This window comes from Lissotriton helveticus, assembly GCF_964261635.1.
Source record: "Lissotriton helveticus chromosome 1_1 unlocalized genomic scaffold, aLisHel1.1 SUPER_1_unloc_55, whole genome shotgun sequence".
In the NCBI taxonomy this organism is placed as follows: Eukaryota; Metazoa; Chordata; class Amphibia; order Caudata; family Salamandridae; genus Lissotriton; species Lissotriton helveticus.
In genome coordinates, this window is record NW_027611698.1 from 1495220 (window position 1) to 1509651 (window position 14432).

The 14432-nt window shown below is 43.4% G+C and overlaps 1 protein-coding gene across 5 annotated transcripts in view; it reads left to right on the plus strand.

The window, feature by feature from the left end:
* Nucleotides 1-14432, plus strand: part of LOC144806245 (uncharacterized) — a 183123-nt gene that overhangs the window by 144625 nt on the left and 24066 nt on the right. For 3 of the 5 annotated variants that reach the window (XM_078672642.1, XM_078672645.1, XM_078672646.1), the window contains 3 exons: nucleotides 548-667; nucleotides 1972-2127; nucleotides 11449-11598. In XM_078672642.1, the coding sequence (XP_078528768.1) occupies nucleotides 548-667; nucleotides 1972-2127; nucleotides 11449-11598 (426 nt within the window). The remainder of the gene's footprint in view (nucleotides 1-547; nucleotides 668-1971; nucleotides 2128-11448; nucleotides 11599-14432) is intronic. The other 2 variants (XM_078672643.1, XM_078672647.1) reach the window with 1 other exon arrangement.

Sequence of the window (14432 nt, forward strand, 5' to 3'; positions counted from 1 at the left end):
CAGTCCATGCATCGAACTGAGAAGTTCTCGCATCCCCGAGAAGCGTGCCGCATCTGGAAGATCTTTATTTCTTTGTATCTGAATTTTTCCGCATTTCCCGTCGCTGCGACATTGCTTGTCATGGAAGCGCAACGCAACCTAAGCTGCAATGACGCAGAGTGTTGCATCTAAGAACTGAACTGTATGTGGTCATAAATGCTTAACACACGACGCCTCTGAGATAAAACCTGTCTGCTCGTGCCAAGCTACCAAGGGGGTGAGCAGGGGTTATTTTAGAAGTGTAATCCTCTTATCCTGACTAAAGGCGAGGGTCCCTATTTGTCACAAGTACCTACCTGTGCCAACTAGAGACCCCCAAATCTAACATGCACCATATGTATGATACAGCCCCAGACGTTTCTTGGCCTCTCCTCATTCCTAAATCATTTCACTGCAAATAGTGAAGGGGCCCTACTCTAAGGCTATAACATTAATACGTTTTTTTACACATATTGAATTGAAAGCACAATTATTTTCAGATCTCTAGAATTCATTTCATTTTTCCCAGCAGATTGCCTGTTTTGCGAGCAGTGTCTTGCTACCGGCAGCAGCCAATGCTCAGGGATCTTCAAGCAATGCTCTCCGGACGTCACTCACTGCATCAAAGGACTGGAGAACAACACAGTTGGTGAGTGCCACATGCCACATTTTGGTAATGCCACTTAATTGTCAATATTATGGTCAGTGATCATTTTGTAAAATAATGATTACAACATTCTGAAGAGGCCGGGGCAGATTGCACTTCCTGCAGCTCCTGTCAGCGCTGCCAGATACCAGTACCACCAACAACTACATACAATGACAGTCCTAAAAGTATGACAATTTGGATAATACTATGTGAGCCAAAGCAGTAAATATAGAGGGGCAGGTTTACAAGCCCCTTGTGCCTCTTTTACGCAGCGTCACTTTTGTGATGCAGCGGCGGCGCAAAAGAGGCACCATGCTGCGGGGTATTTCCAACGTGGCGCATCAGGGAGATGTGAAATGTTGTAAAGCCATGCGCCAGAAGTTGGCGTTCAGGCGCAAGGGGTGGGGGGGGCGTTCCGGCGCAGGAATGTCTCCTAAAAGTGGCTGAGTGAAATCTACAAGATTTGGCCATGCTGCGTCAAAACCCTGCGCCTGCTTTAAGCGGGCGTAAGGATTGAAATTGCACTTTAAAGATAGGGCACACTGGAGCCTTGCTGGAGCTGCGTCGCGCTTGCGAAGCAACTCCAGCAATGCACCACCTTTACGGCACAGATGTGTCACGCATCTGTGCCGTTTTTGCCTCATGGTGCGCCGCATTATAAATGTGGCGGATCCATGGTGGCGGAGGCGTGGCGCACAATAACTGGCGCATCCCTGCAAATATGCCCCATAGTGTCAGAGCCAACATGTGGTGAATGGTCATAACCTGTGCTGCTGATGTGAAATAAGTGCAGGTGCCTAGCAGCAGAAAACACCAGAACAATCGAAGAACTGATTCTGGCCATTCATGCGTTGGTTGTAACCTTCCTCTGTGATCTTCAAAATGCCCTTCCATTGCATCCACATGGCAGCAACTTGTGATTCACTAATATGTGGTGTCTAGTATACATTTCCAACCTTGTCAGCCTCAGTTCTCTGCATGCCCGTTTTCAAAGTACTTATTTGCAAACAGTCTCTGGAAAAGAATATGGGAGGTTAGAATTGTGGAAAACATTATAAAGGCATGAGAGTGACATCTGTGACAGAATACCATTAAGTAAGCATTGTTAAGGGAGATGCGAGATGTGGTACCTCATTCCAAAATGTTCAAGAGGAATTTTTCTCCCTACTTAAAATTGACATTCGCTGAAAAGCATTCTACGAATTATTTTACCACACCAAACCAATGCTTTTTCAAGGGGCGGTTTCATCCATACTGCTTACTCATGTCTGCTCTGGAACTTACAATGTGCATTTTGCCAACAGGGAATAATGTTATTCTAACTGCATTCAAGGACTGTCTGGATGCTTCCCAGAATAGAGTCTGCGAAAGAGACTTAACCGTTAAGACCTCAGTTTTCGATTTAGGAATTAGCAGAACTTGCTGCGACTCTGACTTCTGCAATGGAGGCGATGTGCAAGGTATGTATGTTCATGGCTGTGTCATGCTTTGTCCAGAGTGCACACAGTGTTTGTCTCTGATATAAGAAACCGAGGATGTGTACAGGGTATGTACAGTCTGTGATGCCTTCGCCTGTAACAGGAGATGTTTAGGGTATATGCAGTCTGTGACTCTTATATCTGTAATATAAAGTAGGTGTAGGTATAGGGTACGTACAGTTTGTGACTCCGTCATATGTAACTGAGGGGATGCTTGGCTCTCACACAACTGCTCTGGCACCCACCAAGAGACAGATAGACTGTAAGGGCCTGTGCATTGCCCACAAGTTAAAGTCCTCATGTACTAACATCTTATCACTCATAGACTGCTCCAAGAGCACAAAGATCTAATGACCTGTCCCTCCTCGCAGGCCCCAAGATGTCCCATCCATTGGACACATCTGTTGTTTATTCTCTTGACAGCACTGGGAATACCGATGCGGGCAGCTGTTTACTCTTTATAAAAAACTCTAACATAACATAACATACCATACATTAACATAACATACCATGAAATAAAAAGCAAAGGTATGTTGAGCAACAGAAATGAAATGCAGGGTATATACATTCTGTGATTCTGACACCTGTAACAGTGGGAATGTGCAGGGTGCATGCAGCCTATGATTCTGACATCTGTAACTGAGGGGTAATCTAAGATTCATACAATGTGTGACTGTGACATCTACAACTGAGGGGAAGCGCAACATGCATTCAATGTGTGACTGTGACATCTACAACTGAGGGGAAGCGCAACATGCATTCAATGTGTGACTGTGACATCTACAACTGAGGGGAAGCGCAACATGCATTCAATGTGTGACTGTGACATCTACAACTGAGGGGATGCGCAACATGCATTCAATGTGTGACTGTGACATTCACAACTGAGGGGATGTGCAACATGCATTCAATGTGTGACTGTGACATCTACAACTGAGGGGAAGCGCAACATGCATTCAATGTGTGACTGTGACATCTACAACTGAGGGGATGCGCAACATGCATTCAATGTGTGACTGTGACATTCACAACTGAGGGGATGTGCAACATGCATTCAATGTGTGACTGTGACATCTACAACTGAGGGGATGTGCAACATGCATTCAATGTGTGACTGTGACATCTACAACTGAGGGGAAGCGCAACATGCATTCAATGTGTGACTGTGACATCTACAACTGAGGGGATGTGCAACATGCATTCAATGTGTGACTGTGACATTCACAACTGAGGGGATGTGCAACATGCATTCAATGTGTGACTGTGACATCTACAACTGAGGGGATGTGCAACATGCATTCAATGTGTGACTGTGACATCTACAACTGAGGGGATGCGCAACATGCATTCAATGTGTGACTGTGACATCTACAACTGAGGGGATGTGCAACATGCATTCAATGTGTGACTGTGACATCTACAACTGAGGGGATGTGCAACATGCATTCAATGTGTGACTGTGACATCTACAACTGAGGGGATGTGCAACATGCATTCAATGTGTGACTGTGACATCTACAACTGAGGGGATGTGCAACATGCATTCAATGTGTGACTGTGACATCTACAACTGAGGGGATGCGCAACATGCATTCAATGTGTGACTGTGACATTCACAACTGAGGGGATGTGCAACATGCATTCAATGTGTGACTGTGACATCTACAACTGAGGGGAAGCGCAACATGCATTCAATGTGTGACTGTGACATCTACAACTGAGGGGATGCGCAACATGCATTCAATGTGTGACTGTGACATTCACAACTGAGGGGATGTGCAACATGCATTCAATGTGTGACTGTGACATCTACAACTGAGGGGATGTGCAACATGCATTCAATGTGTGACTGTGACATCTACAACTGAGGGGAAGCGCAACATGCATTCAATGTGTGACTGTGACATCTACAACTGAGGGGATGTGCAACATGCATTCAATGTGTGACTGTGACATTCACAACTGAGGGGATGTGCAACATGCATTCAATGTGTGACTGTGACATCTACAACTGAGGGGATGTGCAACATGCATTCAATGTGTGACTGTGACATCTACAACTGAGGGGATGCGCAACATGCATTCAATGTGTGACTGTGACATCTACAACTGAGGGGATGTGCAACATGCATTCAATGTGTGACTGTGACATCTACAACTGAGGGGATGTGCAACATGCATTCAATGTGTGACTGTGACATCTACAACTGAGGGGATGTGCAACATGCATTCAATGTGTGACTGTGACATCTACAACTGAGGGGATGTGCAACATGCATTCAATGTGTGACTGTGACATCTACAACTGAGGGGATGTGCAACATGCATTCAATGTGTGACTGTGACATCTACAACTGAGGGGATGTGCAACATGCATTCAATGTGTGACTGTGACATCTACAACTGAGGGGATGCGCAACATGCATTCAATGTGTGACTGTGACATCTACAACTGAGGGGATGCGCAACACGCATTCAATGTGTGACTGTGACATTCACAACTGAGGGGATGTGCAACATGCATTCAATGTGTGACTGTGACATCTACAACTGAGGGGATGTGCAACATGCATTCAATGTGTGACTGTGACATCTACAACTGAGGGGATGCGCAACATGCATTCAATGTGTGACTGTGACATCTACAACTGAGGGGAAGCGCAACATGCATTCAATGTGTGACTGTGACATCTACAACTGAGGGGATGCGCAACATGCATTCAATGTGTGACTGTGACATCTACAACTGAGGGGATGTGCAACATGCATTCAATGTGTGACTGTGACATCTACAACTGAGGGGATGTGCAACATGCATTCAATGTGTGACTGTGACATCTACAACTGAGGGGATGTGCAACATGCATTCAATGTGTGACTGTGACATCTACAACTGAGGGGATGTGCAACATGCATTCAATGTGTGACTGTGACATCTACAACTGAGGGGATGTGCAACATGCATTCAATGTGTGACTGTGACATCTACAACTGAGGGGATGTGCAACATGCATTCAATGTGTGACTGTGACATCTACAACTGAGGGGATGCGCAACATGCATTCAATGTGTGACTGTGACATCTACAACTGAGGGGATGCGCAACACGCATTCAATGTGTGACTATGACATCTACAACTGAGGGGATGTGCAACATGCATTCAATGTGTGACTGTGACATCTACAACTGAGGGGATGTGCAACATGCATTCAATGTGTGACTGTGACATCTACAACTGAGGGGATGCGCAACATGCATTCAATGTGTGACTGTGACATCTACAACTGAGGGGATGCGCAACATGCATTCAATGTGTGACTGTGACATCTACAACTGAGGGGATGTGCAACATGCATTCAATGTGTGACTGTGACATCTACAACTGAGGGGATGTGCAACATGCATTCAATGTGTGACTGTGACATCTACAACTGAGGGGATGCGCAACATGCATTCAATGTGTGACTGTGACATCTACAACTGAGGGGATGTACAACATGCATTCAATGTGTGACTGTGACATCTACAACTGAGGGGATGTGCAACATGCATTCAATGTGTGACTGTGACATCTGTAACTGAGGGGATGTGCAACATGCATTCAATGTGTGACTGTGACATCTACAACTGAGGGGATGCGCAACATGCATTCAATGTGTGACTGTGACATCTACAACTGAGGGGATGTACAACATGCATTCAATGTGTGACTGTGACATCTACAACTGAGGGGATGTGCAACATGCATTCAATGTGTGACTGTGACATCTGTAACTGAGGGGATGTGCAACATGCATTCAATGTGTGACTGTGACATCTACAACTGAGGGGATGCACAACACGCATTCAATGTGTGACTGTGACATCTACAACTGAGGGGATGCGCAACACGCATTCAATGTGTGACTATGACATCTACAACTGAGGGGATGTGCAACATGCATTCAATGTGTGACTGTGACATCTACAACTGAGGGGATGTGCAACATGCATTCAATGTGTGACTGTGACATCTACAACTGAGGGGATGCGCAACATGCATTCAATGTGTGACTATGACATCTACAACTGAGGGGAAGCGCAACATGCATTCAATGTGTGACTGTGACATCTACAACTGAGGGGATGTGCAACATGCATTCAATGTGTGACTGTGACATCTAGAACTGAGGGGATGTGCAACATGCATTCAATGTGTGACTGTGACATCTGTGACAGAGTGGCGTAAAATGTAGATATAGTGTGTGACTTCTCACAAATAATCTCTATTACTCCATCTATCACGCATCCTTGCCCCAGCTCGTAACTCCAAAATCAAGAGTGTACACACCTCTGACAGTTGTAATAGTATCACCCTTCACATAGATTGACTCCACTTCATCAGCCACCAACGTCTTGTCATAGTAATCATATACGGGGAATTCAGATTGTAATGAAACACGCCTTCCCATTGGATTCTCAGTCGCATCAAATATGTTCTCACAGGTGTGGACCAGGGATAAAGATTTCCAACATGTAGAGTTTTCTTAAAGATGAGTTCTCCCTGCTCTTCCATGTTCCTCATAAAAGTAAACATTAGGGGGTTCCCAGACTACGGGCATGTAGGAAGGTCTCTTAGTGGAAAGCAGGAAACTAAAAAAGAAAAGATGGCCAACAACTTGGCTAAGGAGGATAGGAGATGCAAGCTTCAGCTCCAATCCCAGCAATGATCCTTGGACCAGTGATTTCAGGCCTCAAAGGAGTCCTTTTGGATGTGGAGCAGGAACAACTCATCGATAGGGCACCGGGGTGTTGACCTGCCTCCTGTGAGCCACCTCACACGCCCCTCACTGCTGGTCACACTGGTCTTCATTTCATTTAGTTGTGTTAATGAGAAGACAACCCAGGTCGCCCTACTGGTCTTTTCAGGCTCCTGACTACAGGAGGGGGAGGAAGGGGCTGATCCACAATCCATCTGATAAATGTAGTTTAAGAATATCTCATAAGATAAAGTGCATAGTGCTCTGGTTTGCCGAAGTATCACACGGGCAGGGCATGAGGTTATCGACCCATCCTGTTTCACCCCGAAATGCTACTAGAAAGTGCAAAGTGCATCAGCAAAATCTGGTTAAAAGGAATCTGATCTGTACATGGCTGGCAAAGGTTAGATAGAATTGCTGTGGGCCGAGAAGCAAACATGAGAGGCCCGTCGCCTTGTGTTGTGAGTAGCGCACATTGGCCCTAGACTGATGCACCTCTTTGATGATGACTTTCCCATTCGTGGGAATGCTTTCAGGGATGTCATAAAAGTACCCCAGTCCTATCTCTTGGAATTTGTCTCTAACAAATTGAAGCCATGGGATTGTTAAGGCACTGTCCAGGTTAATACAATCTTTGATTACTTCCCCTCAGAACAGTACTTCTTCATCCAGCCACGTTTTTGCCCATAAGAGCAGAAGTGCACTACCGATGCTGTCCTCTACGAACGTTAACTACAGTTCTTGATAACAAAAGTATGTAGGCGCTCTAATGGGGGTCATTAATAACCTTTTTATAAATGTATTTTCCAACACCTGTAGTTGGCGGCTTTTGTACTAACCCCACAGACCTGCCCCATAGGATTCCACAGGCAAACATTTAGCTTTGTAAAGGGAGACTAGCTCTTTCACAGGATTGTGTCCTAATTGGCCTGCAAAGTGTAATAGCCCCTCCACAGCCGTATTTGTGTTTTGCACCCTTGCTGTAATAAGGGGTTCCCAATTCATCTGGTTGGTGAATAGGTTCCCTAAGTACGTAAAGTTGTTCAACTCATCTATTCTTTTGCCCCTTACAGCAACATTTCTGTTTTTTGTTGATATGGAGACACACAATGGTATAAGATTTAATAAAATTGACTTTTAAGTCAAACGACGACATAAAATCTGAAAAATCATTAATCGATTTTTGAAGGATATTTGTTGTCACTGCCGTTAATACTGTGCCATCTGCATATGATAGCACTGGGACATGGTTACCACAAATTCAATGAAAATCTATCTCCTTATCCAATAAAAAAGGTTCTAGGCCATTTGTGTACATTAAAAAGAGAAACAGGACTATGATGCACCCTTGCCGAACATGTTCTGTAGAGACAATCGGCTTAGTCTTTTCCCATTGGGTAGTGTATCTTATAACAACTGTGGGGTTAGCTTGTAACCTGCGTAGGAAGGAAATCAGTCATTCTTCCATGTCCATTCTTCCCATCAGGGCCCACAATTTGTCCTGCTTAATGGTGTCAAATATTAAACTTAACTAATGCCAATACTGTTCATTTAGTTAGAACCTACTTGGTGCAACCATACTGAAAAAACAACATGTGCTACAGACCTCTAGTTCTGTCATGAATACATCTTTTACTTTTTAATTAATTTTTTGTCATAGCAAAAAAATTTCAAATTTACAATACATTTACATCTTTCAAATCAGGATTCCAACAAAAATAACACATTAAAACATTTACATGTCTCAATTTCCCCCATTCAATCTCTCATTCAACCTTTACACTCATTCCGACATACATCCGCTACATTCACAGCTATCACTATCTATTTACAAATCTATCTTTTATGGTTTTGAAAAAATGCCAAAGAAACCTAAATTATCCTTTAATCTTTCCAAACACAATCTAAAGCTTTGTTAGACTTTTCTTATGGCTAAAAAAAAAAACTGGTCTACGCGTTTCGAACTCCTAGTAGCTGTGGAGTTCTCTTCAGGACCCAATCGCTGGAAGACAAAAGAGAAAGATTTTGTTCTAACATTTCATCTTCTAAAAACAACTAGCTGCTCACCACCTTTATCTCCTAGAACACGCTTACCTTATCTGGATGAGCTGTCTGATTAAATCGACGGTAGGAACTACTGCCCACATGCATCAAGCTTTTTTGCATTCGCAAACGGTGCGAATCGCAAAATTCGTCTGTTTGCGAATGCCAAAACCTTTTTTGGGATGCCTTTTTTTTCCATTTTTCGCATGAGTTATTTTAAATTGCGAATTCGCAATTAGGAAGGGGAATATTACCATGAAGTAAACCTTCATGGTAATTTGCGAAAAGTTTGAAAAATGCACAAAAGTGCATTTTTGAAACTTATATTTTACACACACACATGCCCTTGAGACATGTGTGTGAGTAAAATGTACTTAGGTGACATTTCAGGGGTGCAGGGGCATCTTTTTCAGGTGGACTGTCAATGGATGCCTACACAGCCTGGACTAAAATGAGATCCAGTGGGCGCCCTATGTCATTTCCAATTCAAAAGTTATGAAACTTTATTGATATTTGGGTGAGAATGGCATGAATATGGTTCGATCTGGTGAAGTTCCAATATTCATCTACTTGTAGTTTGATTATCATATATCCTTAAATGTGAGGCTTCTTGTTTCAGGTTGGCTCTCAATGGACATGAACCGAGGCTACAACTGGCGAAAGTAGCATGTGCTGTTTAGCTCAATTTATAGATTTCAGACAATTCACTCAGACCATCCACTGCAGTATTGAATTTCACACCTAGCATTGCTTCTCTACTAGACAATTTTATCTCAAGGACTCCACCTCTAATATCTTGCTCTACTTTGGAGATGATTGTCCAGATCAGGTCTCTTTCTGTATGATTGTGTAGCCGATAACGGTTCACCAACGGGGCCGTTTGTACGTTTTTTTTAATTCTTGATTTATATTGCGTAATTCAGGTTCTTATTTCTTGATTCGATTTCCCTAGATACAACATTTTACACAGACATTTTATTCCATAGACGACATAGCATGATTTACAGTACGTAAATGCCTCATGTTTCCAGTAGATGTTATTGTGTTCGAAAATGCTTCCTTCTTCTGTAGTGGCACAGCATTTACAAGTAGCACATTTGTGGTGTCCTTGTACGGGTGGTAACCCCACAAATGTTCTCACTGAGACTGGACTTTTTGGAGGTAGGGCAGCCCGCACTATTTTCTTGGCGATACTGCGCTCTTTTTTTGAAGGCAAACAAAGGCACCTTATTAAGTGTCTCATTCAAGTTTTTTACCAGATGACAATTCTGTGTTATTACTTTTTTTAACACGTTTGAATTTGGGCAGAACATAGAGACACATACAGTTCTGTCCATCTCATTTTTTGTTCTTTTTTTTAGGAGGCATTCCCTTGGGGTCCACCATGCACGCTTCATGGCCCTTTTAAGTAATTTCTTTGGGTACCCCCTTTCCCTAAGATTTACTGTCAGTTTCATGGCATGCATTTGATATTCGTCCTTGAAATGGCAATTGTATCTAATTCGAAGGTATTGCCCATAAGGCAAGTTCTCTTTTAGATTCCGAGGACGATTGCGTAAAAAATGAAGGGCCTTATTTGGGTATGTTTGTTTCTTAAACAGGGTGGTTACCAATCCTCCTCAGACGGGTAGACCTCCACATCTAGGAAAGGCATTCTTGTCTTTGAATGGTTTAGGGTGAACTTGATTTCTTGTGTTCGATTGTTTAGCCATTGATGGAATTTGATCAGATTTTCTTCGTTAACGGTCCAGACCATAAACACGTTGTCAATATAACGACTCCAAATCCCAATGAATTCTGCAAAATGGGTTATTCTGGTAGATGTATGTCTTTTCATAATTTGCCATAAACAATACGGCTAGCTCCGGTGCAAATGGGCAACCTATGGCGACTCCTCTTACTTGGTAGAAGAAGTCGCCATTAAAATTGAAATTGTTTTTCCTTAGTGCAAACCTCGCTAATTTCATTATGAAATCAGTGGACACTTTTAAGGGTCTTTCACAGGTTTCAAGAAAAGACTCGATCACGTACAAACGGTCATCTTGAGGAATCTGAGTGTACAGTGACATCACATCAAGTAGCACTAGATAATGGAGATTTTCTTCAAATTCCAATGTACACAATCTGTTGATAAAAGCAGTCGTATCTCTCAAAAAAGACTTCACTTTGGGTAGAAAAGGTTTAAGGAAAAAATCCACAAATTTGGAGATTGCCTCCATGAGAGACTCGCATCCCGAGACTATAGGCCTTCCAGGTGGTGCGGTCTTGTACTTGTGTACTTTTGGGAGTACATAGAAAAGGGGAATTCTTGGACTTTTAATTTTTAGATATTCAAATTCTTTTTTTACCAATAAACCCTTGAGCTTGGCCTTCGTCCAGAATTGAATATAGTTGTTTTATTTTCATACAATATGGGGTATTTAATGCTTTTGCTGTTAGGGTGGGAGAAATTAGCATCTACTTGGCACCCCTTTTATGAATAGAATTACGCTTCTCAATTCCTGTTCTGTGTTATTTCAGTGCCTGCTGTAGACGAAACCCCCAATGGATATAAATGTGAGGATTGTTTCACTACCGAGACTGTGGACCCCTGCGCAGGGGCTGGAGAAGTTCAGTGTACCGGGGAGCTCAACACCTGTACCAGCTTCTCTGGAACTGCCGCAAGACCTGGTGAGATAAACCGATTTATGTAATTATGAGTTATATATCCCACTGCACAAATCTTCTTAAGGGGTTGATTATGATATTGGTGGGGACTGACGCCGACTTGCCCTCGGTGTCGGTCCCTCTGACATCTCTAACCGCCATCAGACTGTTGCATTAGGATGCAGTTGATCCAACCCCATTGGCCCATGGATTGACCAACGGCTTCCGACAGGCTCCAGGATCCCATTGGGCGGTCGGTCCAATCACTTTCCCCACAATGGAGCCAGTCCTTTCTCAGGAACCACTGTGGGGGTTATGATTCACCTTTCTGCCAACCATCTCGTATCAGTTCTTCCAATGTGAAAAAAGGCTGTCAAAAAGGCTTTTTTGAGTCCCCTAGCAGGGCATTTTTATTTACTTCATTTATTTACTTGAGTTTTATATAGCGCTGGCTAGACCCAGAGGTATCAGAGGTCTTTACATGAGGAGAGTTATATAGGTTACAAGTTACACATTGTTACAGAAGGTACATCAATAACAAGTTACATCCGTTGGGTCAAGGCGAGTTGAGGGTAAGGGGGTAATGTAAAAGGGCGACGGGGAGGGAGATTAAGTGGAGAATAAAAACTTAGTTCGCATTAGCGCCAAGAATTTTCAATTCCAGTAAGGACACAGAGGAGAGGATTATGCTTCTCTTTCTCTTCATTGCCACCCACAGCAGCCAATCAAAACGCCCCTGTATTCAAAACAAACCACACTTTGAGCACTGAGGGGTCCTCTGGTGCACCCATAAACATCCCTACATCATGTAGCAGACACCACATAGAGCCTTCCAAAGGGTGCAGGGATGTTTGAAAACATGCCTCTTTGCATTGGTTCGTGCCTCAATACGAAAAGGGATGTATGACGTTACAACGCATACTTTTACAACGCCTACCAATACAACGCGGTTTTTACCACGCATACCATTACAACGCATAGCGCTTTGGGGTGCTGGATAGTGAATAGTTTAATTTACTATTCCAACTCCAGTCCCCGTGGATAGTAGGGAAGGTGTTGGATAGTAAATTAAATCTATTCCCTATCCTAGAGCGCCCCCCAGCGCAATGCGTTGTAATAGTTTGCGTTGTAAAAGTTGCGTTGTAATGGGAGGTCATTGTAAAAGTTTCGTTGTAAAGGTTGTATACCATACAAAAAGGCATGTTTCCGACCGCTCTCACAGCGAACAGATCCCAATTTCATAGGCCGGATGACCAACTACCTGTCAGTCAGTCCGGATCCCGCAAAAATGGCGGTCGGTTGCTCGTCTGACCATCATCACAGTCTGCCCTAAAAGCTGTTCACACAAATACATTTTAATTATTTACATAACATCCAACTGACTATCTTCAGCGTGCACGGTTTTACCAAATATATAGTAGAAATCATCCCACATTGACCAAATATATCCTGATGATGTGTTATTTGTACAATGCAAACCCAGACAAAATGGCACAAAGGTGCTGTACATGGTCCAAGGCCAAGTGAACCATGGACAAGCTTCAGAACAACTGCAGTGTTTGGGAAACTGAGTCTTAGACACCTGGAGAATGTGTGTCTTGTTCCATCCATTCTACACCCAGATCGCTTGTGGCCGGCTCTACAAAAGGGTTGTCAGGCTCATTTATCAGCTGGGTCTTCATTGTATCTGATGCAGGGAAAGAAGCTTAGAAACCGTGCATTAGAATGTATGAAGGGCATCTGAAGGCAAACCAGGTGTAGTCATTATCATAACTAAATTCTTTCAGCAAAGAACCCTACCAGAGCACTACGTGCAGGTTATAACTTCTTGGCAACAATTATGAATCATTTCCACAGGTCCCTCCCTCGCACAAAAAGAGGCATTTTTCAGAACTGGCAGAATTCATAGTTGAATCTGAAGAAAGACTGGATCAAGGTGTTCCTCAATGTAATTGCAGGTCAAATTATAGACTTATCACAGAGAAGGATGTCAAATCTAATATTTCTGTAATCCATTTATGTTGTTTAGGGTGTCCTCCTGTGAGTCCCTGGATAGCCAGAGAAGGTGGGCGAGGTATTCTAGGTGATAATCTTCATTTGTAATGAATCCTACCTGGGAATGATGAATCAGGGTGGGGATAACCTGTTTGGCGAAGGTAGTAGGATTTTGGCAAGTATCTTGCTGTCAGAGTTCAGGATGGAGATTTTTTTTATTTATTTTAAAAGTTTTATATAGCGCAGGCTAGACCCGTAGGTATCAGAGCGCTTTACATGAGGTTCCACAAAATTTCAAAATTACATCAGTTACAATTTACATCAGTTGCTAGACAAATATTACAAGAGCATGGAAGACGAGATAAGTAAAAGTGTAGAAGGGGTAAGGGTAAAGGGGTAGGAGGGAGATAAGGCGGAGAGACGAAGGAACGACTGACCAAAGTCCGACTGGGTACGTGACGGTCGAGGGGGAAGTCCCAAAACCCATTTCCTCTATAGCAATCAGGTAGCTCCACTGGGCATTGGCCAATTGGATCAGGCAACAGCTGCTATAGAGCAAAGCGTCCTTATCCGGTTTCAGCAGAACAGTGATCACTGCACTATTGGAGATCTGCAAGAGAGACCCAGTGCTGTTAGACCTTTGGGCAGGCCCTATGGAGGCAGTCACAGTTTCCACCCTAAGGCACAGATTGATTTCTCTCTGAAAACCATCCTCTCCTGGCACCTTGCTATACATGATGGGCTGCAGAAGTTCCTCCTTGGATGTCCTACCATCTTGGCCCTCATCATTAAGGCACAGTAGAACATTGGAATGTTGGGAGCTCCATTGCAGACAATCGAGTGCTCCCTGCTTCTACGGGCCG